Below are 26,963 nucleotides of genomic sequence, written 5' to 3' on the forward strand. Positions count from 1 at the left end.
ATGTAATGGACAGCATGTGCTCATTGGGCCAGAAGGGCCTGTAACCATGCTGCATCTCCAAATTAAAAAAACAAGTTATGACTGATGTGTAAATCAGAATTATGAATTCAATCTTATATCAATTATAAAAAGTCAAGGAACAAATTGGAATAAAGAAAGCTTAAGAATGTTAATTTTTTTTTGGAGATTTCCAACACTCTAAACCTGAAATAGTGAGGCTCCACAATTGTACTTCCATAATAACTTGGAGTGAAATCAAAGTCAAAATAAATTTATTATTAAAGTGTGTTTATGTCACGTTATACTACCTTAAGGTTCAATTTCTTGCAATCATTTACAGGAAAATAAAGAAATTTAACAGAGCTTGTGAAAAACTATGTAAGCAAAGACTTACAAATAAGCAATGTGGAAAAGAAAAAATATTGTGCAAAATAAATAATAATGAGTGAGAGTTGTAGAGTACTTGAAAATGAGCCTATAGGTTGTAGAAATGCACACAAAATGCTGGAGGAATTCAATAGCCCAGGCAGCATCTATGGGAAAAGAGTAGATGGTCAACATTTCAGGCCAGGATCCTTCATCAGTACTCAGCCCGAAATGTCAACTGTTCACTCTTTTCCATAGATGCTGCCTGGCCTGCTGAGTTCCTCCAGCATTTTGTGTGTATGTTGCATGGATTTTCAGCATCTGCAGTTTTTCCTCATCTACGGGTTGTTGAGTGAGTTCAGCATTGAGGTGAAAGAAGTTATTCACATTGGTTCAGGAGAATGAAGGTTGTTGGGTAGTAACTATTCCTGAACCTGCTGGGTCCTAAGGCTCCTATACCTTCTGCCCAAGTACTGAGAAGGGAACGTAGCCTGGATGGTGGAGTTGCTTAATGTCCCAAAAGTCCCAAGTTGCTTCTACCATTAGGGCAAATAATTGGAAGTTTGGAGAAAGATAGCACTTTTTAAAAGAATATAATAAATGATGGAAAAGAGGGAGGGAGAGAGAATTTTGGGGTTTAAGGCCTTGGCAGCAGAAGGTGTAGCCGCAAGATCACATGCCATCTAAAAATTGAAAGTGCTTAGTGTTGTTTGTAACTTCAAAACACAAAGCTAATTGAAAGAAAAACAAGGGAGTCTGGAAATAGTGTCTTTGTTTTGTTTTTACTTTAATTGAGCCATGCACATATGATGTGGAGGTGTGATGACGTATGCAATTCACATACTTTTACATGTAACCCATAATGGATTATTTAAACAAGTAAGAATGCTTAAGCAAACAATATTTATACCATTACTCAAATATAACTGAAGTATTAAATTCTCAACACTTAGGAGGCCAAAATTGAATATCTCAGGATTAGTGTGCAATACTGATCCAACTGATGCAATACAGGATAAATCTGGACCTGGTGGAATGCACCCTTGGGTTCTGAAGGAAGTAGCTGGAGAGGTTGCGGAGGCATTAACAATGATCTTTCAAGAATCAATAGATTCTGCCGTTGCACGGGATGACTGGAAAATTGCAAATGTTACTCCACTATTTAAAAAGGGTGGGAGGCAGCAGAAAGGAAATTATAGACCTGTTAGTCTGACATCTGCGGTTGGGAAGTTGTTGGAATCAATTGTTAGGGATGAGATTACGGAGTACCTGGAGGCACATGACAAGATAGCCCAAAACAAGCACGGTTTCCTGAAAGGAAAATCCTGCCTGACAAACCTACTGCAATTTTTTGAGGACATTACAAGCAGGGTAGACAAAGGAGATGGTGTACTTGGATTTTCAAAAGGCCTTTGAAAAGATGCCGCACATGAGGCTGTTTAGCAAGAGCCCATGGAATTACAGGGAAGTTACTAACATGGGTGGAGCATTGGCTGGTCAGTAGAAAACAAAGGGATCCTATTCTGGATGGCTGCCAGTTACCAGTGGAGTTCCACAGGGCTCAGTGTTGGGACCGCTTCTTTTTACGACTACGGTACTAATGGATTTGTGGCTAAATTGCCAATGATACAAAGATGGGTGGAGGAGCAGGTAGCGTTGAGGAAACACAAAACCTGCAGAGAGACTTAGATAGTTTAGGGGAATGGGCAAAGAAGTGGCAAATGAAATACAATGTTGGAAAGTGTATGGTCATGCACTTTGGTGGAAGAAATAAATGAGCAGATTATTATTTAGATGGGGAGAGAATTCAAAATGCAGAGATGCAAAGGGACTTGGGAGTCCTTGTGCAGGATACCCTAAGGTTAACCTCCAAGTTGAGTTGGTGGTGAAGGCGGCAAATGCAATATTAGCATTCATTTCTAGAGGTATAGAATATAAGAGCAGGGATGTGATGTTGAGGCTCTGTAAGGCACTCATGAGACCACACTTAGAGTATTGTGTGCAGTTTTGGGCTCCTTATTTTAGAAAGGATATACTGACATTGGAGAGGGTTCAGAGAAGATTTGCAAGAATGATTCCAGGAATGAAAGGGTTACCATATGAGGAACGTCTGGCAGCTCTTGAACTGTATTCCCTGGAGTTCAGGAGGATGAGAGGGGAATCGCATAGAAACATTCCTAATGTTAAAAGGCCGGACAGATTAGCTATGGCCAAGTTATTTCCCATGGTAGGGGATTCTAGGGCAAGAGGGCACAACTTCAGGATTGAAGGACATCCATTTAGAACTGAGAATGCAGAGAAATTACTTTAGTCAGAGGGTGGTAAATCTGTGGAGTTTGCTGCCACAAGTGCCTGTGGAGGCCAAGTCATTGGGCATATTTAAGGCTGAGATAGATACATTCTTGATTAGCCAGGGCATCAAAGGGTATGAAGTGAAGGCAGGGGAGTGGGGATGACTGGAAGAATTGGATCAGCCCATGATTGAATGGCGGTGCAGACTCGATGGGCCAAATGGCCCACTTCTGCTCCTATGTCTTATGACATTGCAGTATGACACATCACTACAGTCTAACAGTGAGTGATCATCTTAGTCACTTTTCTTATGATCACAGGACCCTGTTGGACATTGTTAATGTGGAATGTTGCAAGTCCAATTCACTGACTTATCGGCGGTCAGCAAGGGTGGACAGCGGGGTAGCTGCATGGCCTTGGCCGTAGCAAAGACCAGGCCTCAAGCCATATTGTCACATGTGTACGGCTGCCCAGGAGAGAGGCGTCTGAGCTGGTGCACTCAGACCCACATTACATGTAGATATTTGAGTAACTGTTGCCCTTCCTGTCAGCATGAACCAGTCTGGCCATTCTCCTCTGACCTCTTTATTACCAAGCTGTTTTTGCACACAGAACTGCCACTCAACAGATGTTTTTTTTTTTGTTTTCCACATTATTATCTTTGAACAGTGGAGACTATTGCATGTGCAAATCTCAGATCAGCAGTTTCTGAGATACTCAAACCACCCCATCTGGCACCAACAATCATTCCGGTCAAAATCACTTAGATCACATTTCTTCCCCATTCTGATGTTTGACCTGAACAACCACTTCTGCATGCTTTTATATATTCAATTGCTGCCACATGACTAGTTGATTAAATATTTGCAGTAATGAGCTAGTGCATTTAGTAAAGAGCCTACCGAGTGTATGTTGCAATTAAGATGCTATTTTAGTGTTACATGTTCTTCATATTCTAATAATTCCTCATTAAAAATCCATAGTTTAAATAGAAGGTTTTGAAGGGTATAATATGTGTTTTGTCACAAGATGGTACAAGAGCCTCAGGACTCACCCCACCAGGTTCAGGAACAGTTATTACCACTCAATCATCAGGCTCTTGAACCAGAGGAAATAACTACACTCAACTTCACTTGCCCCGTCATTGGAATGTTCCCACAACCAATGGACTTGCTCTCAAGGACACTTCATCTCAGGTTCTCGATATTTATTGCTTATTTATTTATTATTTCTTGCTTTTGTATTTGCAGTTTGTTGTCTACTGCACTCTGGCTGAATGCTCTAGTTGGACGGACTTTCATCGATTCTGTTATGGTTATTATTCTATAGATTTATGGAGTATGCCCACAAGAAAATGAATATCAGGGTTGTATACAGTGACAAATATGTACTTTGATTATAAAATTTACTTTGACTTTTGATATACCAAGATACAGTGAAATATTTTTGCATACCATCTATGCAGATCATGCCATACATACCGTAAGTACATTAGGGTAATAAAAGGAAAATTGAATACTTTGTGCTATAATTACATCTCTCCATTAGGGATGGCCTCAGGCCATTATTATTTGGGATTGTTGCATTCAGTGCAGTCTACAGTGGATGTGGTCTGTCAAAATATAACAAAAACACAATATTAACTCAGTATTATAATTGTATTAAACATAATAGAGGATCCTGGAGTAAATTCAAAGCAATCATTTGCTCCAAGGCATCGAGCGTCTTGTATAAATTACAACAGATCATATTCAATGCTATGAAATCTTTGATTACATTTGCAACTTGCCATCAATCCCAAGGAATTAATATACTTTTGTCTTCTCTGAATCTCTCTCATAAACCTTGAATGTTCTGACCAAAAAAAAACAACCCTGTATTTGGCAGTGAAAAACCACTTAATTAGAATCACAGAATGGTTGGTGCATGGGAGAAGATTATTCAGTCTGTCAGGCACATAGCCAATGAGTACAAGAACAATCTACCAGTAGTGTAAAAATATTTCTCACCATTTCTGCTTCTCTTGACTGTTGCCTTCATTCAATGCCCCCACATTTGTGACCCCTTCCAGCAGATACTGTCTACCTTCCTACCCTTACCTTTAACAAAATACCACCATCAGATGACCTTGCAAATCCCTGCTGTTCTATAGAGAGCAATACCAGCCTCTCCCGTCCCACTATGTAACAGAATTCCCACATTTCGAGAGTCATTCAGCAAATCTGTCTTTGTACTTTCTCTTAAGGATTGGCGTAATTTCCACCCCATGGTGCAATGATGTCAATGACCAACACAGTCTGAATAGGTACTGGGGGCAGCCTGCAAGTATCACGGTGCTTGAGACACCAACATAGTGTGCCTACAACTTACTAACCTTAACTTATTATCTTTGGCATGTGGGAGGAAACCAGAGCACCCTGAGGAAACCCACGCGATCACTGGGAAAACATACAAACTCCTTACAGACGGTGGTGGGAATTGACCCCTAATTGCTATTCATTGGTGCTGTAAAGTGTTAGACTAACCACTACACTACCATGCCGTGCAAGCTTTAGCACTAATGATGAGAGTTATCTTTCACTGTTCAAGTATCATCCTCACAAATAATCAGAATCAATATATTGCCAGTATGTGAAACATACCAGAATTGATTGTGGTTCGATGCCAAGCATAAAACACAGGACAATATCATAACAGAAAACACAATAGCAATCAACAATTTACAAGGTAATTGATGTGAGCAATCAACAATTAGCAGAATGGTCACATGCACAAAGGTCAATAATCAAACTTCTATAAGCGTGAACATATGAACAAACTCAATAATTATCAACAGAACAATGAGAGCAGGAAAGACCATTTAACAGATGCTGCAGGGACAATTAAAGTATTACACCTGAGAGTGTTTTGTTGAGAAACTGGATAACTACAGGTGATCAATACATGCACTCAAAAATAAATCCACTCAAACTACTATGCTGAGAATAATAGAAATAATCATTTGCACTCAGTGGCCACTTTATTAAATACACCTGCTCTAATCAGGCAACAATTCAACGCACAAGTTTTGACCTGCCCCCCCCCCCCCCACCCAATTGATTGATATCTGGAAGCATACAAGCAGAGTTAGTGAAGAACAGATGCACTGGCTGTGAAAGGGGTTCAGAAAGCAGACAGGATCCTGGGCTTTCCAAAATGTCGAGGAGTTACAAAAGCAAGAAAGTTGCAAGCGTCACTTGTGTTTCCGGCACCTACAAAGCACGCCCACGACTCACTAACACTAACCTGTATCCCTTTGGAATGTGGGAGGAAACCGGAGCACCCAGAGGAAACGCACACAGTCGTGGGGACGGGTAGGACGTGAACTCCAATCGCTGATCACTGGCACTGTAAAGCATCACATCAACCACCAGTCAACAGTACCGTCCGAGATTCAGCTGAACATCAATGATGAGAGCTACCTTTTACCATTCAAAATTCACCCTCACAAATACTACATGCAATCATAACCCACTAGTCAACTCAAACGAGTATGCATGGAACTACAGCATTTGTATAGCAACTTCAATGTCAAAAAGTAGCTCAGTGAAGTTTATGAAAAGATGCCCTTTAAAGGTTCTCTGGAAGGTAGGGTCGAGATGAAGTGTGTCTCTACTGAAGGAGGTGTAATGCATTCCTTCCCTCCACTCCACTGCAGGTCACCCTTGGGGAAAGTGTTTAGCCTCCAATCAGGGTCATATGAAGCCATGGGAGCAGGCGGTGGATGGTCGTATGAGCAGCTGGTGCATATCACAAGTCCTGGTTATGTGACCACTGATGCCAGGTAGACAATCTCTGAAGAGTATTGATAATGGCTGGGGTCACCTGTCTTGTAAAGACACTGCCCAGAAGACAATGGCAAAACACTTACATAGAAAAATTTGCCAAAACAATCATGGTCATCTACATTATATAATATGGCACATAATGATGATGCTGATGCCCTTCGAAGGTATAGTGTAATATCATATTTAGGGAGGGAGGAAGGTTTGGAATTTGAGTAGAGGACAGTTTCTGTTAAGAATAAATTTGATGGTTTTACTCTTCTGTGTTTAACTGCAATTTGCTGCTTGTCGGATTAGCAGCGTGCAAATTGTGTGCTGCTGTAGCAGCGATGATACTTCCAAAATAGTTTGATGTTATGTAGGAACGGACTATAGAGAGGGTGTGAAAGGAAGATGGGGGGGAGGGTGGAGAAACAGCAGGAGAATGCTGAACACAGTCCATGTATTCTGGAAATCATCTCTGAAAACCTGTTGCCAACAAGGAATGCAGACAGTGTAGGAGGCAGAGTCAGATTGATCATGGAGAAGGTTTATATAGGTCTGCACAACACCGTTGGCTGAAAAGCCTGTTACTGTAAAGTACTGTTCTATGTTCTTATATAGCGTTCTGGAGAAAATTATTTTCATAATTGTAATATTAAAGGTCCAAAAAAAGTCAAGCTTGAGATTTATTAGGCAATTGTGATCTCCTTCTTACTCTAGAACTCAAATGTGAAAAGCATACAAATGCTGAAGCCAGCAATGTTATTGATACAATTCTTCATGTACGTACCTTCTTCCCCCAGGTTGTGAAATTTCTGAACACCCTATTACCCCGTACACATTATTTATGACAATGCCACTTTCATAATACTTTGTAAATTTAACTACATGTCATATAATGCACTTTGTTAACTTGTATATACTGTATGTACTGTGTTTTGCACTTTGCTCCCAGAGGAACATTGTTTCATTTAGCTGTATACATCTGTATACATTATTGAATGACAATAAACTTGAACAATTCTGATCTTCAACAGTACTGACTGTGCTAGTAAGAAAATTTCACAGAGAGAGAGGAGCCCCTTGATAGCTCATTCCAAACAGAAGTATTCTAATGTGCATATACACAAGAGATTCTGCAGATGCTGTGTGTTTTTCTAATCAGTAGTTGTCTATTTGGCTTCAGAAGCTTCACAAGTGAACACAACCCAGATCAGATTAACTGACTCAATAGCGATGATGAACTCGTCTAGACTGTTAATTGCAGAAATTATTAACCAAGAAAAATGATAAATTCCATGGTTTTTAAAGTTCAATTAAGTACTTGTTCTGGTGACTTCCTCTGAGACCTTAAGAGTCCTAAAGCAGGGAAAGAGAAATGAAGGGTGATTGATAAGTTTGTGGCCTAAGGTAGAAGGAGTCAATTTTAGAAAACCTAGCACATTTATTTTTCAACATAGTCCCCTCCTACATTTACACACTTAGTCCAGTGGTCGTGGAGCATACGGATCCCATCTTTGTAGAAGTCAGCATCTTGGACCTCCAGAAGTGGTCCACAGAATGGATGATTGATAAGTTTGTGGCCTGAGGTAGAAGGAGGTGAGTTATTAACTGCAGTTATTAACGAGAGCTGTATAGCTCATCTCCTTCTACCTTAGGCTACAAACTTATCAATCACCCCTGCTGTGGACCGCCTGAGGGTCCAAGACACTCTCGTTACATGCACGTGCAGTTCAACTCTGAGTGAAAATGCAGAAAGTTTGTAGTTAATAACTCACCCTCCTTCTTCCTTAGGCCACGAACTTATCAATTACCCTTGGTGTGGACCACTTCTACAAAGAAGGGATCCGTATGCTCCACGACTGCTAGACTAAGTGTGTAAGTGTAGGAGGGGACTATGTTTAAAAATAAATGTGCTAGGTTTTCTAAAATTGACTCCTTCTACCTTAGGCCATGAACTTATCAATCACCCCTGTATATGTTTTTAAAAATCCACTGCTCGTAGACTCTGAACAACGTCAACGCAAAGAAACTTCCACTCCTTGGGACTGCTTGTGACATCACCACAATCCATTGTTTGGGTAAAGAACCATTAATTCATAAACTGGATACTTTCAAAGTACATTTATTATCAAAGTGTGTATATAGAACTGTGAGATTCATCTTCCTGCAGGCAACTGCAGCTTGAAACAAAGAAACACCATAGGACCTGTTTAAACAAAGACCATCAAACACCCAACTCACACAAAAAAATAACAAATCATGCAACCAGTAAAAAGGGAGCAAATAGCACTCAGAACATTAAACATCAAACCTCAGAGCCTTTGAAAGTGTCCAGCAGCCCAGCCCGAGTCAGTCAGGTTGTAGGCCACAGCGTACAGAGCCAGTTCCGCACTGAAGTAACTCGATCAAATCTGGTTATGAGTCATTTAGAAAATAGTCTACACTTTTCATTCCTGCTACCAAGATGTTTTCTATAGTCCGGGAATCTAGGACTGGGGGCACAGCCTCAGAATAGAGGAACAACCATTTAGAACAGAGATGAGGAAGAATTTCTTTAGCCAGAGGGTAGTGAATCTGTAGTATCTGGTGCCACAGGCAGCTGTGGAAGCCAAGTGATTGGGTGTATTTAAGGCAGAGGTTGATTAGTCAGGTCATGAAAGGTCATGGGCAGAAGGCAGGAGAATGGAGTTGAGAGGGAAAATAGGTCAGACATAATGCAGACACAATGGGCTGAATGGCTGGATTCTGCTCCAATGTCTTATAACACTAAAATCCTTTTCCTCTGAGACCGGTTACTTGCTAAAAGTGCAGCATCACTTAATTCAGTGTTGCAATATTGTGGACTGCTCATCTGCTGGAAACCTGTGCTTCCTTCATCTTATGGCCAATGCTTTCAGCATTATTCTACTCCATTCCTTAAAACCAGCAGGCCCATTGCCACTAAATCAACCCCCTCCCCTGTTGTTGGATGAATCACTGGTGGTGATGAATCTGTTTACTGGAACAGGATAAGACGCCCTGGCTCAGTGGTGCTGTAGCAACCTCTCAGTCAACATCTGCAAAACTAGATTCAATTGTTGACTTCAGGAAAGGGAAGAAGGGAAACATGCGAAGCCTGCTTTGGAGGGTTGGGGGTGGAGAGTATCGGCGGCTTTAAGTTCCTGGGTATTTACATATTGAATGATCTGTTCTGGGCCCAGCACACAGACAGAATCATAACAAAGGCACATCAGTGTCCTTGCTTTCATGGAAAGTTAAGGAGGTTTGGCTTGTCACCAAGTACTCCAACAAACTTCCTCAGATGTACTGTTGAACGCATCTTACACTGGTTACATCATGGTCTGGTAAGGCAATACGGAACCATAGGAAGTTGTAGGGAGTAGTTCATCATGGGCACAGCGCTCTCCACCACTGGTTGTATCTACAGGAGGCATCCAAAAAAAAAAATACCCACCTTCCGGGCTATGCCATCTTCTCACAGCTACCACTGGGCAGGAGGTACAGAAGCCTGAAGTCCTTCACCACCGGGTTCAAGAACAGCTGCTTCACTTCAATCATCCAGTTATTAAACCAAATGGCAAAACCTTAATAACTAGCTTAGCAACACTATGATCACTTTGATTATTTTATACTAAAAATTGATTTTGTTCCTTCCCCCAGACAGTTAATCTGATCAACCATTCTAGTTGGCTACTCCACCCCCTCTATTACCTCAGTCACTACACTGTAAACACTTTAAACCACTGTTTATAATGCTGTTTACATTGTAAACACATGGTGGTCTTTAGGAATTTATGCTCATTTTATTCCAAATTCATCCTTTAACCTCTAAACTTATTCTTATAATTGTTATAATCAGTCTTCAAGAAATAAAACCTGTACACAATTTTAACAATGAGATTCTGTCTTATTGAAACTAGTTATTATTCTTCAACCATCATGCTCTGGAACCAGTGTGGATACGTTTGCTCACCTCTATACTGAACTGATTCCACAGCCTATGGACTCAATTTCAAGGACTCTACAACTTGTGTTCTCAGTATTACTTGTTTTTTTAATTTGTACAGTACAACAGCACTGCATCTTCTTTTGCACATCAGTGTGTGTAGTTTTTCACTGATTCTATTGCATTTCTTTCTTCTGTGAATGCTCACAAGAAAATGAATCAGTGCTGTATATGGTGACATTGCATACTATAATAGATTTACAGTACCTTGGACACAGGGGAAGTTAATAGACAAATGTTCCTGCTACTGGCACGTAGATAAAGGTGTATCTCTGCTACCTGAGGCTCAGTTCAGGATAGGTCTGTCTTTGGAACAGACACCAGTATTGAATATTCAAAGAGGGTCTGCTGGATGGGATGTGTTACCACTTTAAATATGTAATTATGCAAATCTACCTGATTATATTCAAGTAGGTGAGCATAGTAATTGAAACTGCAGTTAATTAATGTTAAATGTGTGTTGAATACTTATTAAAAAAATTGGGTCAGGAGAGTAAGAAGTGTCTTGGACTCTTTCTCATGAAGGTTTGCTGTGTGAATAAGAACTTATATACTGTATTTCTCAGCAAATCAAACCCGAGAGATTCTGCTGATGCTGCAAGATCAAAGTAACACACAGAAAATGCCAGAGGAACTCAGCAGATCAGCAATACCTATGGAATAAACAGTTGACATTTCAGGCTGAGGCTCGTCGTCAAGTCTAGAAATGAAGGGGGAAGATGCCAGCTTTCTTGCTTCTGATAAAAAGGGTCCAGGGCTGAAATGTCAATTCTTTATTCCTTTCCAGAGAAGCTGCCTGACCTGCTGGGTTTCTCCAGTTTTTTGTGTGTTACTCTTAAATTTTTCCTAGTTATAGCTTTTGTATGGCTCAGTTTTAGTTTAGTCACAAATTCTTGAAGGGAATATCCTCACCCAAATATCTTTCAACATTCATGGCATTCTGCATTTCAAGAGGTTCACCACCAACCCCACCCACCCACTGGTCCCTCCTTAGATACAACTAAGTCAAGATGTGATTTTGGCGGTGGTTATTTACTGATTCAGACATACCAAAATGTTGCAGCAATTCGGTAAGCTGAGATGTAGCTGCTAACACGATCGCTTTACGGCGCCAGCAACCCAGTTTCAATTCCCGCTGCAATCTGTATGGAGTTTGTACGTTCTCCCCAATGGTTCTCTTCCCGAGACCCTGCTTTCCTCTCATCTCAAAGACGTATAGGTTAGAACCTTAACTGGCCAGTTAAGTGTATTTGGATGGTGCGAGCTCGTTGAACTGGAAGAGCCTGTTACCATACTGTATCTCTAAATAAAATTAAGATATTGATTATTTTGGAACATGAAGAACAATAACAAAACCAAGTATGAAAAGTATTTTTATTAATTGGACATACAATTTTTGATTCCAGGCATCCTGTATCACAATGCTATTTTCACCTGAATAATTTATGTATTTAAAAGAAATCTTTAAAATAACTGGTACTTATAACTAAAACTAATACAAAACTTCACAAGATCTAAGTCAGGAAAATCAGATTGCTGAAGTCAAAGCTGCTATCCAGTAGCAAGGCAATTTCACACAAACCAAAGTTGCCACTGACTTCATTACTTGGGTAACCATACTCAAAAACAAATTCGGCAGTTGCCAGAAAGAAAATACAAAATCATCACATCATCAATGAATTCAAAAATCCTTACTCGAGGAGAATCTGAACAGGAACTTCTTCACTCAGAGATGGGTGCAAATGGAAGTGGAAGTGGCAGATGAGGGTTCATTTGTAACTTTCGGATAGCTATGTGGACAGGAGGGATATTGTCCGTGTGGAGGTAGATGGGACGAGGCAGAAGAGAAAGTTGGCATGGACTAGATGGGCTGGAGGACCTGTTTCTGCACTGCAATTCTCTCCAATTTTATGACTCTCCAACCACTAACTGGAGGAATTCATATAACATGGAGAGATAGACGGTAATCAAAAATTGGAGAGAGACTTGCAGGGTGAGACAAAAAAAATTTGAAATTTTAATGTGTTTAACAGAGAGCCAAAAGAGGTTAACAAGCACAGAGTGAATGGGACTTCGTACAAGTTAAACCTGCACATCATGGTCCTGGATGTGCTTGTGCTTACGGAGAACAGAATGAATATGGCTAGGCTGGAGAGAGTTGGAATAGTTTAGTCCGAAGGTTATGAAGATTGGATAAAGAATAGAGCTATATCTGAAATGGGGCAAGATCAGAGCTGGAAGTGGGTGGTCCTAGTGATAGCATCCATCATCAAGGCAGGAGGTACAGGAGCCTCAGGTCTCACACCACCTGGTTCAGGAATAGGTATTATCCCACAAACTTTTATCAGGCTCCTGAACTGGCATCGATAAGTTTACTCTCCACAGCACCGAACTGATTCCACAACCTACAGACTTGCTTTTCAGGGACTCCACGACTCATTCTCTGTATTATTTATTTACTTATTTTATCCTTCCATATCCAGTAATACAAGAGATTCTGCAGAAGCTGGAAATCGAGAGTAACACGCAAAATGCTAGGAGAGTTCAGCAGATCAGGCAGAATCTATGGAGATGAATAAACAGTCGACGTTTCAGGAAGGGACCCTCCATGGGTCCTGACAAAGGGTCTTGGGCCAAAGTGTCAACTGTTTATTCATTTCCACTGATGCTGCGTGACCTGCTGAGTGTGTTTTAAAACCACCATTCTCTCTGATCCACACCTAGCCTTAATTCCCATCCACAATCACTGGGTGAGCTTCAAACAAAAAAAAATCTAGTAAATCAGCAAGCTGGAATGATTAGGTAGCATTGAGGGGTCAGTTTACGAAATGGAGAGTAAACATTGTTAAACAAAAGTGAAGAATCTGAGGACTCTGTTGAATCATGCAGCAACCCAAACTCCTTTCACAAAACACATCAGAACTAAAGCATTTATACAAAAACTCTTCCAAATGGTTTAAGTCCAATCCATGACTCATTTCTTTTTCTGACATTTATATCCAAACTTGTTCTCTTACATTTTGGTGAGTTAGTTAAACCCATAAGGATTAACAGCTCAGTGAATAACTATTCATCCAGTGAGTAGCTAGGTCAAACTAAAGGAGGAATTAGGAGTTTGAGGGGAGTTATGTCACTAAAGACTCTAGCAAATTTCTACATACAATATGTACTATGAGATCATTCAAACTGGTTGCAACACCATCTGCTATGGAAAGACCACTGCACAGGATCAGAAAAAGCTGCGGAGGGTTGCAAACTCTGCCAGTTCCATCACGGGCACTAGCCTCTCCAGCATCAAGGACATTTTCCAAAGGGTAATGCCCCAAAAAGGGGGCATCCATCCTCAAGGATCCCCATTACCCAGGATATGCCCTCTGCTCATAACTACTGTCAAGGAGAAGGTACAAGAACCTGCAGACACACACAATGATTTTAGGAACAGCTCCCCGCCCCCCACCCTGCCATCAGATTTCTGAATGGGCAATGAATTGCTCACTGTCTGATGACAGAGGGGAAGAAGCTGTTCCTAAAACATTGAACCCTACCTCACTATATTCTTTTGCTCTCTTTTTGCACTACTTAATTTTTTTAAAATTCTATTTCTTATTGTAATGTTTTAATGTATTCCACTGTACTGCAGCCAATAAATTTCTCAACATATACCAGTGTTATTAACCCCCTTTTCTGATGTTTGAATGATGGGTGAATTCATCTGAGAAGATAGCTGGGGCTCAGAGTCCTCAGTAAAGCTGAAGACAGTTTGATGACCAGCCTTGGCAAGTGATGCAGCTTTACAGAAATATTTTTCCATTATATTTTCATTATTTACTTCTAATGTTTCATTCTAATTGGCTGAAACCTGCCCATACTTCCAGCTGTTTATGTTTATCATCAGCAAAGGATGTAGATGTATCCACAAATCGAGGTTTCTGATGTTACTCATTTATTTCCTGAAAACTGATTATTTGTTTGATTCAAACTCTTCCTGTTTGAGTTGAGTTGATAGACAGTTAGGAGTTTTGTTCTCATGTCCCTTGCATCCTTTGACTAATATTTAACAGATGTTTCAGTTGGAAAAGTACACATTTCAAAACACTTAAGATATACCATAAAGAGTACATACTTGATGAAATTTCCTGAAAAGATTAAATGGATAAGAAAAGCTCATATTAGTTGTTATTGTATTTGAGTTTTAAAATGCAAGCATATGAAAAGAGCACATTTCCAACCGTAGGGATTATCTGCAGATCCAAGCAGATGAACAAAAGGTAACAGTTTGGATAACAGCAAGACCAATCTACAGGTCTTCAAGAATGTGCATTTATCTATCTGCATCATTGCCCAAGGTGCCCATGGAGGAAGCGCTAAATACAGGTGAAGGAAGTATTAGATTGATATTAGGAATTAATCTTGAGGAGCAGCAGACGGAGAGGCAGTGAATTTTAGTAAAAATGCTTCAGGGCTTGGGATGTGGTACCTGATTGGACAATCACTAATGATTGAGCAACCTAGAGAAAGGAATTCACAAAGCATTAACTAGAGGTTAAACTGGAGGGTTAGAGAACTCTGGGGATATACGGTGCAGGTAAGTGTATACTAGAAAGGGAGGATAGTACTGAATGAGCATGAGAATTTCCATAAATGTAGAGTACATCTAAAATTCTATGAGTCAAGGTCTCAGATCCCCAAATGTAGCAAATATCACACTAGAACTTGAGACTAATTATCACAGAAATGAGTTACTGAAAAAATATCTGTATTTTAGTTAACAGTCTTTTAAAATCTTTAAAAGAATGTTATTAGACATTTTAAAAGATAAAAACATTATTAATTCAATCGCCGTCATTTCCTGATTATTTAATTAATTGTCTCTAACCTGACTAGAATGAATTTGTTTGCCCAAAATTTGCATTCAGTACAGGAAGTTATTTAGGTTCAGAGACAAGAATGCTTTCAATGTGAGCTGATTTGGAAAATAATTAAAAATTATCAATGACGATTAGAGAAATTACATTTCTTTAGTGGCTTACTCTAAGCAACCATGTTAAACTCAATGGAGTTTTTGAAATTCAGCTAAATAAACTGATAAACAGAATTCTGCTGATGTTTGCTAACTAATCGAATTATGGATCTTCAGTAGTCAAGTTGCTCACATGCTAACAAAATTTAATGAAATGATTCAAAACAGCATTCTTAGTGATTATCAGCAAAAATGTTTTTTTTTTAAAAAGGAAGAAAATCAGGTCATCTTCTGCCTCCTTCTAGGGAGAACATTGAACGTAGCAAAAACCAGGATGTTGCTGGGACTTGAGAACCTGAGTTCTTAGCGAAAGGTTGAATAGGTTTGGACTTTATTCCCTGGAGCATAGGAGAATGAAGGGAGATTTGATAGAGGTATATAAAATTATGAAGGGTATAGATAGAGTAAATGCAAGCAACTTTTTTTCCATTGAGGGTGGGCGAGACTAGAACTAGAGGTCTTAGGCTAAGGATGCAAGGAGAAATACTTAAGGGATAACTTCTTCACTGAGACAGTGGTCCAAGTGTGGAATGAGCAGCAGTAGCAGTGGATGCAGATTCGACTGTTTTCTGCTACATTTATGAGGTTTGGATAAGTACATGGATGGGAGGGCTATGGTCCAGGTCAGATTGATGGGACTAGGCAAGTTAATACTCAGCTTTAGATGGGCTTTGACTTTATGCATACGTTGCTGAAACACCATTTGTAGTTGGGTAAATTTACAACAGTTTCCAGTAATCTGTCAAATAGCTTGCAATTTCTGATCTACCCTTGAATTTCTGAGTGAACGGTGAGGAAACATCCTTCTGAAGGTAAAGATGACACTGGCTGACAATGGCAAATAAACTGTTTATACAAACGAAAACACTAATGCTGCAACTGGTATGTTAGATGATAGTCCGTGACACAGAACTATGTAATGCAATGGCCCGTTTCTGTTCTGCATTTTTCTATGACTTTTGATGGAACAAATAGCCATCTTCTCCATTGTACAATTGCACTTTTGAGCTAAAAGCAAAGCTATTTAAACTTCCTGACTCTGCCTCTCCTGGCTTTTACTGGCCATCCTTCAAAAGAATTCAAGGTGGATCAGCCTAGGTACAACTCAGTAAAGAAAATATGAAATAGAAGACAATAGTTTAGCTCCATGTCAGCAAACAACAGAAAATCATAAACACACGAGATTCTGCAGATGCTGGAAATCTTGAGCCACACACACAAAATGCTGGAGAAACTCAGCAAGCCAAGCAGCATCTATGGTGGGAATAAACACTCAATATTTTTGGCCAAGACCCTTCATCAGGAATCCTAATGAAGGCTATCAGTCCAAAATGTTGACTGTTCAGTCTTAATTGCCCTTTTTAGGTGCCTCTCCACTTGCTGAGTTCCTCCAGCATTTTATATATTAAACAACAGAAAACTATTTTTCGTTCTTATCACTGTGTTGAAATATGATAGTTAATTAAGAAATCATTAGGAGACCAGACACATCAAAAATAGATACACAAGTACTAATGCAGGAATTTTCGATAGAGGCATTAAATTAGTTGTAATGTACATTAATGTCTTACAATACCAATCACTCAGCTTCTACTGGGTGAAATGTCCAATAGAGCAAATCCACTGGCTCCATTTTGAAGAGATTACAACTTTTACTTTACCAAATGTTCTAGCCAATCACAAAAAAATACAAAAAAATTACACATGATGGGACAGTCGTTACTATTTTGAAGTAGCACTGCATTGCTCTCCAAGGGACTCTGAAATGATATATACTGCACATTCCTTTAAAGTGCCCTTTATTCCACCATGTAGAGAAGTGAGTACTCCCAGTAACACTGAATAAAGTGAGAGATACACATAGCTTAAGATTTGACACAAGGCAGAATTAAGCATGGACATCTTGTGGTAATTGAGCCAGATTCATTTTTTTTTAAAACATTTTTTTTCCCTCTGAGTCAGATGATTTGGAAGTTTAATCCTCCAATTGAAATACTTGAGTAGAGGAATTTACAAACAGTGCAGTCCACATGGGGGAAGCTCCGCTTTATCTGAAATGCCACCGTACAGTTGGGGTATTAAATGATGGCCTCATCCATCTGTTCAGATGAATGGAAAGGTATCTGAGAATCATGGAGCACTACAGCACAGAAACAGGCCCTTTGGCCCATCTTGTTCGTGTCCGACTGTTGTTCTAACTAGTCCCATTGTCCTGCACCTGGACCATAGTCCTCCATACTTCTCATATCCATACATGGATCCAAACTTCTCTTAAATGTTGAAATTGGACCAGTATCTACCACTTACACTGACAGATACTGCACACTCACACCACCCTCTGAACGAAGAGCTCCCCCTCAAATTCCCCTTTCACCCTTAACCTATAACCTCTAGTTCTAGACTCACCCAACCTACCCCATTGACCCCCATTTGGACTAGAACATACATTCCTTTTCAAAGAAGTAGTGTCATTTTGGTGTCTAGCCCAACATTAGTCCCTCAATCAACAGTAAGAAAACAAATCAACTGGTTACTTAATCTGTCTTTTTGCATAAATTATCTGTTCGTCTTACATGAAAACCATAAACATTTACAATTCACATTGGCCTTGAAGTGTCTGCATGTTCTGAATTCACAAAAAAAAATTGAGGCAAATTCTTTCTTCATCCTTCCCCAAATTTAGCAGACATTGTCAAGCAATATTATTACATTTTGATAGACAGATTTGCTCTCAACCCTAAAGATATTATTGAAACCATAGCTGGACATAAGCTGTGGGCAATTCCCAACAGCACTCTGCAGTTAAGATAACATTTTGTCAATCAGAATTAACAAGTCAAATTAATAATGAAACATCACCAGCAGAATGCTGGCAGAATTCAACAGGTCAGGCAGCATCTATGGAGGGGAATAAAGAGTCAACATATCGAGCTGAGACCCTTCATCAGGACAGGACAGAAAGGAGGCAGGAGGCAGAATAAGGTGGGGGTGTGGAAAGGAGTATGACCTGGCAGGTGATGGGTGAGGCAGGTAAAGGCGGGCAAGGGACAGGGATGAAGTGGGAAGCTGGGGGGGGGGGGTAATAGAAGAGGGAAAAGGCTGAACAACAAGGAAAGAACCATGGGAAAAAAAGGAAAGGAGGGACATCAGAGGGGGGTGATAAGCAGATGAGAAGGGGGAGGGGAGAAATTGTCGAAGTCTAAGCTCATGGCATCAGGTTGGAGTTACCCAGATGGAATACAAGGTGGTGCTCCTCCAACCTGAGCTTGGCTTCGTCCTGACAACAAGGAGGCCATGGACGAACATGTCGGAATGGGAATGGGAAGTCAAACTGAAACGAGCAGCCACCAGGCAAAGTGAAGGGGCCTGACAAAGCAGTCCTCTGATCTGGGAGTCTCACCGATGTAGAGGAGGCTGCACCGGGAGCACAAGGTTCAATAGCTAGCCCTGACAGACTCGCCTCACCTGAAAGGACTGTTTGGGGTTCTGAACGGTAGCAAAGAGGGAGATGTAGGGGCTGGTGTAGCACTTGTCATGTTTGCAGGGATAAGGGCCAGGAGGGAGATCAGCGAGTGGGAAGGAAATCAGTGGTATCGGTGGTCAAGGGAATCACAGAGAGTGAAAAGTGGGGGGGGGGGGGGGGGGGAGAGAGAGAAGATGTGCTTAGTGGTATGATCCCAATAAAGTAATCTCTATTTTTAATTTTATTTGTCCCAAATACATTGAAACATCAAGACATACAGTGAAATGTGTTGCTTGCACCAACAACAAACAGTCTGAAGATGTGCTGGGGCGGCCCGGAAGTGCCACCCTGTTCCCAGTGCCAATACAGCCTGCCCGCAACTTACTAACCCGAACCCGTATGTCTTTGGAATGTGGCAGGGAACTGGAGCACTCAGAAAACCCATGGGGTGAATGGACAAACTTCTCACAGACAGTGGAGGGATTAGAACTCCAATTGATCCCTGTAAAGATGGAGATAAAGATGGATGTACTGATGACGATGGCAGAAACTACAGAAAATGATGTGCTGGATATCCTTGAGTAATGGCTTTCTTATTGATGCGTACTAATCACCATATCGTTGCCCAATATCTTCCCTCCTTAAATTAATGTCCATGAGTCGGTCAGACTGGAAGTCCATCAGATCTGCCTCGTTGAGTTGATACATGACCGACCGTGACCTGTTGGTCTGGAAGCCCGTACAGTCTCCTGCCGAGACCCCAGAGCCTACGGAGCGCAGGGGACGGCGCGTGGAGTACATCCGCCGCACACTGACTGGGGTCCTTTTCCTCCGTAGCTTTCTCAGCGCCTTCGACGTCCAGATGAGTAGTCCCAGAAGCACCAGGAAAGCGTTGATGCCCGACAGAATCAAGATGAAGTGCTGCACATCCAGGGGACCTCGCTTTACGGGCAACGTAAGGACACCGAGGCAATGGTCACGGGACGCTATCTGGCACACCCGGTCAGCAATGACACTTTCCAGGCACACAATATAAGGCGTCTCCTCCCGCAGCTCCCTCAAGGTGACCCACTCCGACTTGTCCTTGACGTATATGAAGCGGTGGAAAGTCACCAGCTGGCCGAACCTGTCGAAGAGCACACGGAAATGCACGGCGTTCCTGAAGCCCGGGTGGGCCACCTTCCAGCGGATGGTAGCAGTGGATGAGCTCACCTCGCCCACCGTCAGGTTGGTAATGTAGAGCTTATTGAACTCACAGGGATCGGTTATCAATGGCTTTTGCACCACTTTATCCTTGGCCTTCAGGAGATAATACCGCTCGGATTTCGAGGATATTGGGGAAGTGGTGTAAGGAGTTAAAACATCCAAGGAATTCTGAGCTGTGATTAGAGATACTGGGGATTCCCGTTGAATTGAGCTGGCTGTAACTGGCTTGGTTGGCTTTGGCTCTAGAATGAGATGCTTGTCTTTAGGCAGGAGGCTGGTGACCATAACAGGTTGAGGAGACGGCTTCTGCTGCAGGCCAGTAGCCCCATCCGTGTGCGCGCCGTCTTCGTCCAAGATACGTTCTTGGTCTGACTGGATGTTGACTCGGTCCACACTCAGGGCTCCGTCGACCAAAAAGCCTTTGGAAGAATTGAACAGCGACTGCGCCTTATGAGGGGAACACATCTCGGAGTCCGTCAAGTAATCCAGATACTTTCCCTTCAGACTGAGGGGGTTACTGCACAGGACGAACATGGTCAGCAGCCTGCCCTGAGCATGAGCCAGGTTCATCCACCGCTTTAAGCCTGTCAGCCGGCAGTTACACGTCCAATTATTGCTGCTTAGATCAAGGCTGTATATAGAGTTGGTAAACGCAAAAGTTTCTCCGGGTAAGTAGGTCAAACGATTGCTTTTCAGCTTCAGCACTTTGAGAACCGTCAGGTGTTTAAATGCCAGTGGATGGATAATGGTGATCTGGTTCTCACTGAGATCTAATTGTTCTAACTTTTCCAGAGGGTCCAACAGTTTACTTGGGATTTCCCTCAGTAGGTTACCATCAATAAACAGTTCCTTCAGCCCATGGAGGCCTCCAAAGACTTCAGAACCAAGGTAAGAAATCTTGTTCTTGCTGAGGGACAGACTAGAGAGTTTCTGTAGCATTTCAAAAACCCGGTTTCCAACATATTTGATATTATTTTCATCTAGGACTAAAGTTGCCAGTGATGTCAGGTGTGTAAACATGGCACTGTTGTGTAATGAAGTCTGGTTATTCTTGGCAAGGTTTAAATATACAAGGTTTCTTAAATTTATAAACGTACTCCCACTAACAACGTGGATCTTGTTGGACTCTAACTGCAGGTAATGGAGATTAACCAAGTGTTTGAAAATCGCATCTTGCAAGACCTCTAAAGTGTTCCCATCGAGTCTTAATTTAACTAAGTTTTCTAGGTGTGCAAACACGTTTTGATTCAGTTTCGTCAATCTATTGTTATTCATATTTAGAAGCCTCAATCTCCGGAGGTAATTGAAAACATTGGCAGGAACGTTTGAGATGATGTTGTTACCCAAGTACAGCTCCTCCAGCCTCGAAAGTTTCTCGAAAGTTTTCGGGTGAATGTGTTCAATCTTATTGTATTGCAAGTCCAGTCGAAGCAACTTGCTAAAGCTAGTGAAATCCACGTCGGAGATGTTGCTGATGAAGTTGCCCCCGAGGCTGTACGTGAGAACATCCACGACATTTTGCCGCGCTTTCGGGACAGCCCGGAGACCTCGGTTTGCGCAGAGCACGTGGCGATGTTGACAGTCACATTGTTCAGGACAGAAAGAGTTGGCGGAACAGATCAAGCAAAGAAACATCAGCCAGACCATCCGTAAATTTTCCATTCCCAGTGGTCAGCGGCCTTGGATATTATTATCCTTTGCATTCCGTCTTCCATGCAAGGGTTTTGCCTGACGTGAACCTTTCGGCTGAGGCGGAAGACGGACGATGGTGATACAGACAAGAAGGCCCTTTGGTTCAATGCTTTTCTAAATACATGCCCGAGAATGAAATCTCCCGGTTAACTTCTTTCGCAGACTTCATTTGGAAATACAATTAAAATTCCCCTGGCAGTGAAGAGTAGGCCAACGTCAGCAACGATCGCTGCCCTAACCCTCCCTACTAAGAACAGCAGTAAAACTGTGACCCTATCGGCGGCTCACTGCGCCGAAAGCGCCAAGGCGCAAACAAGGAACTTTGGATAGGGACCGATTTAGAAAAAGCGTAAATATATGCCAGGAAAACAGCCGGAAATTTGTACTTCCCCGCATTTCCCTCAAGAGACTTCAGCCAAAAACGCAGATGTGTTTATGCAGAGGTCGAGCAGGGAGTGGGAGTGGTGTAATATTGAGACGTAGTATCCAGGACACTTTCGCTGCCGGCGGCTTCAAGGAATCTGCGAACACACAATAGCGTGCTTCAGTTAGAGTAAGACACGTGTGATTCTCATTCAATATATGTTTTCTTTAAAACCTCAACTTGTCCGTTTGAAAGTAGTGAAGACATTTCCCCTCAATAATTGTTCCGATTTGGACGGAGACCAACCAATCCGTAAATCTGATTCAAAAACCTCAAGTCTTTATAATAATGCACAATTGCAATCAAAGTTAATGCTCTTTAGGAATCTCGAATTAAAGATCAAGAAAGATGATGAAGGTTGTATTATCACTGTTGTACGTTGTAACAGATTGGACTATGCGGATTGCCGTCAGTTTTAACATCAAATTGAATATGCATATTACTGATCGAAATGCAAGCCATTAGAACGAATAATTAAATTATGATACAATACAATGCTAAAATATGGTTAAGGAGAATCTTCCACACATTAGCAATGATTTATCAAATAACAAACAGAAACTGTATCCTTGGAAAGGACCACAAGACGGTTAGACTATAGGAACAGAATTAAGCCATTTGGCCCATGGCGTTTGCACCGCCATTTCATCGTGGCTGATCCAATTTTCATCTTAGACCCCATTTTCTGCCTTCCTCCTGTATCCCTTCATGCCCTGACCAATCAAGAATCTGTCAACATCTGCTTTAAATATAAAGACTTAACCTCCACAGCTGCCTGTGGCAAAGAATTCCACAAATTCACCACTCTCTGGCTAAAGAAATTCTTCATCTCCAGTCTAAAAGGACGCCCTCTATTCTGAGGCTGTGTCCTCTGGTCTTAACATCTCTCACCATAGGAAACATTCTCTCTACATCCACTCTATCAAGGCCTTTCACCATTCGATACGTCTCAATGAGGTCACCCCGCATTCTTCTGAATTCTGGTGAATACAGGCCCAGAGCTATCAGACGCTCTTCATATGAAGAACCATTCAATCCTGGAATCATTTTTGTGAATGGAAGGGGGGAGAAGCCAGAGATGCTGCCTGACCTGTTGAGTTCCTCCAGCATTGTGTGTGTTGCTCTGAATTTCCAGAATCCACAGAATTTCTTGTGTTTATGGATTCACCTGCTTTTCAAACTTCCACTGGGAATTCCAACCCGACTCACACTTGAACTGATTACACGTCTTACACCGCAATAAAACTCTCCAAGAACGTTTACTGCATTTAATGGTATCTGTTTATAAAGATCTCCATCGGAAGAGAGGCCAGTAACATCATGAAGGATCCCACACACTCTGTTCATGGGCTGTTTGTCCCATTTCCTTCAGCGAGGAGGCTACGCCAGGACGGCCAGACTCCAAGACAGTTACTTCACCAAGTAGCAAGGCAGATTAACACCTCCGCCCACTAACCCAGCACCAGTATTTGTTTCTTTATCAGTCATATTATGCAAAGACACACTGTGCTTAGCATCACTTTATAGACGCTAGTATCTATGTATACAAGCTATCCTATGTATTTATGTTCATTGTGCTTTTATTGTTCTTTCTCTTATGTTTTGTTTTGGTGCTGCACTGGATCCGGAGTAACATTTACTCCGTTCTCCTTTCCGTCTGTGGATAGGAAATGACAGTACACAATCTTGAATCTCTTGCATTTCTGTAGTGATGGGCTTGGCTGAGCTAATCACAGCTTTTACTGAGAATGGGATAGATAAGGTCTGCCCAGCTAGGAGTTTAAGGAAATATTTAGTAAAGCCGCGAAATGGTAGTTCCCAATCCAACCTTCCTATAAAGGAAAAAATGGTATTTGTGCAACACAGTATGGATTACATAATGATATGTGAACACAACTCGTCTCATACAACAATTAAATATTTAAAATGATTGTGTACTCGTGAGCTTAGACTTGAATTTTAAGATTTTCTTGGTAATTGTTAAAAGAGAAAATTCGCAGAAATCCTTGTTGGAATCTTGTATCAGCCAAAGCCATTCCGTGCAGGAACTTAGTAACGATCAAATCAGTACATGTGAAACCTTGTTAATATTTTAAGGATTTTTTTGCGTGTATGATTGCAGTGCTGGGCATTGTATGATCATGCACGCTGCGCTCAAGGGTTAACGGCTGCAAACAGATGGACTCTTGGGGGGCGGAGCTACAAAAAGGCAAGAACTCCGGCAACTTGCAAGGAATTTTAAAGAGACAGTCCACTTAGCTACAGTTTTCAAAAATAGTTTTGACTTGAGCCTTAAGTACATTTCTCAGCCAGTTAATCTGACGAGTTCATCATGTCCTTTTCAATTAGAGATCATATCGGATTCAGATTTATCGCATGTACATCGAAACAACGCAAAGGAATGTGTCCTTTGCGTTATTGGTTTTTACAGGGGCAAATCAAGCACACTTAAACAAATGCACATACACGTGCACGTTCTTATACGTATAATCCCCTCTCTCTGGCATCTCCAGAATTAAAAAAAAAATGCTTCTTTATTATTAAAGTACAGGAAACCGCAATAACTTGTTAACTGTTTCGCGTATTTAAAGCAGCAATTACCAGGAGTAACAACAGGCTTTGACACCAAACATCACTCACTCACTCGGCCAGGCATCATTTATGGCGAGTCCTCCCAGCCTGAAGCGTGGGCTTCTGGAGATGCTGCCGAATTCCTCCATCCAGCATTTTGTATTCCTCAAGATCAAAAGTATCTGCAGAACCTCTTGAGATTACACAACGCAGACTAAAAATATGATCAAAGAGGCAAGATACAAGTAAAAGTTTAAAAGGTAAAAAGTGTGATAGAGAGGGAGATGCGTTAAGGAGGGAATCCCCGAGTATGGGAAAGGTTGAAGGCAGGGCCACTAACAGCGAAGAGATTTTAAATGAAGATGATATAACAAGTGCAGATATCTTAGAGAGCTGTCAAAGCCTCCAGAGTTAGTTGTAGTATCACGGAGGATTTAGAACAAGAACGAGGGTCTTCAAATTGAGGCCGGAGTTGGTACAAATCAAGAACACGGGAATAATAGGTGACTGGTGAAAATTAACAGAAATTTGGATTATAGAGGGAGGGTAGGCAATGCCCAAATTCTGGCTTTGAATAATTTAGAAGCAAAAAATGCAAAGCAAACAATGTTTTCTCATGAATTGTATTCTCCCAAATAGTTTAATGCACTTCGGCATCCAAAAGTTAGGTGCAGCATGTTCACAGTTGTAAACTCAACTCCATCAGGGGTGTAAACTAACATCAGCAGCAAACTTCACGAGGAAAGACTAACCGCTAACAAAGGAGCAACAGCTCATTTAATGACGATCCCCGTTTTAAATGGGAAATCAGACACAAAAATTCCATCACAATAGGAAAAATGTCCAGTTAATGACCCAGTTAAATGGAAGAGGAGGTTTGAACTGAGGCAAAGACAATTTGGTCACTTTCTTCAGGAGGTGAAATATCAGCATTAGAGTGAAAATACTTCAGAGATTATACAGAATATAACTGCATCAAAGGCGGGGGTGGGGGGGGGGGAGTATTTTTTAATCTTGATGAACTGACCTCAGGCGTGTGGACACTGTTGAAGTGATGCACCAAAAGTTCAAAATTCAAAGTGCATTTATTATCAAAGTACGTATATGCCACCATATACTACCTTGAGATTCATTTTCTTACAGGCATTCACAGTAGATGCAAAACACAATAGAATTAATGAGGAAAAACTACACACAAAGACGGACGAACAACCAATGTGCAAAAGAGCTCAAGAAGTGGAAATACAAAAACAATAATAAATTAAAAAGTAATAAATAATATTGACAACATACGCAGAATATTGAAAGTAAATGAGTCATTAGAATGAAATATTCACAGATGTAGAATGTGATGGCTAACAAAACAGCAATACCATTACTGAGTCGGGCAGCCTCTTCCATTTCAACTATTCATTAGACAGCACAGTATGATGCAGCAGAGATAAAGAGATGGAAGTTGAAAATGGCCAACTAATAGCAAGAATGACTTAAATGAAAACAGGTGAGGGGAAAACGGGATATCGAGGAGCCGGCACAAAGCAAACACGGAACTATTTGGGTTTCTTTCCCCGGTGAAGAAAGCTGTTGTTTCTCAGTCGAGCCGCTCACGGAGGCAGGTTGCATTAAATGAAAACTTACCGTTGGTCTGCCTGTCCAGACAAGCTCGCCCCTCTCAGAGGGAGTAGTAGAATTGCCAGTAAAACACGGCGAGAGAGGTTTGACTCCCTCAGAGGGTGGAGTTATATATACCAGCAGCCCAGAGCCAGAAACATTAACCCTTCTTCTTCCGCAGCTGGCAGCAGTCGGCTGAGGAAAATCTTACCTGGTCTCCTAACTATCCAAAACCTGTTTGCCTCAGTTTAATCTGGGTGATCAAAAGGTAGAACTGACTCAAACATAAACATTAATCACTCTTAAAGAAAGGTTGCGGTTTAGAAAGAAAGGATTGAAAGGGTGTATTTTAGAATGAAAGGAAGCCCGCAAGTGCCGCCACCATAACATACCCACAGTTTACTAACCCTAATCTGTACGTTTTTTTAAAATGTGAACCCAGGGGACACCTACATGGTTACGGGGAGAACGTTAAAATGTTTCACAGAGACAGTGGCGGGAAT

At 41.3% G+C, this 26,963-nt stretch overlaps 1 protein-coding gene and 1 long non-coding RNA gene across 2 annotated transcripts; both read right to left on the reverse strand.

Annotated features, from left to right (window-relative positions):
• Nucleotides 1-989: 989 nt before the first annotated feature.
• Nucleotides 990-26,564, reverse strand: LOC140713868 (uncharacterized). The gene is made up of 4 exons (XR_012095755.1): nt 26,488-26,564; nt 11,524-11,775; nt 5,944-6,045; nt 990-4,270 (listed from the first exon to the last, which is right to left on the reverse strand). It is a non-coding gene; the product is annotated as an uncharacterized lncRNA (long non-coding RNA).
• tril (TLR4 interactor with leucine-rich repeats) lies at nt 11,834-25,056 on the reverse strand. The gene is made up of 2 exons (XM_073024469.1): nt 24,919-25,056; nt 11,834-22,375 (listed from the first exon to the last, which is right to left on the reverse strand). Exon 2 carries the CDS (start codon nt 21,822-21,824, stop codon nt 19,563-19,565), a length of 2,262 nt encoding a protein of 753 aa, XP_072880570.1. The 5' UTR covers nt 21,825-22,375; nt 24,919-25,056; the 3' UTR covers nt 11,834-19,562.
• Nucleotides 26,565-26,963: the final 399 nt, after the last annotated feature.

This window comes from Hemitrygon akajei, chromosome 20 (genome assembly GCF_048418815.1).
Source record: "Hemitrygon akajei chromosome 20, sHemAka1.3, whole genome shotgun sequence".
Taxonomy (NCBI): domain Eukaryota; kingdom Metazoa; phylum Chordata; class Chondrichthyes; order Myliobatiformes; family Dasyatidae; genus Hemitrygon; species Hemitrygon akajei.

What these genes read in the sequence shown, in the direction of transcription:
- tril (XM_073024469.1), bottom strand. Translation starts at nt 21,824, where the DNA reads ATGGAAAATTTACGGATGGTCTGGCTGATGTTTCTTTGCTTGATCTGT.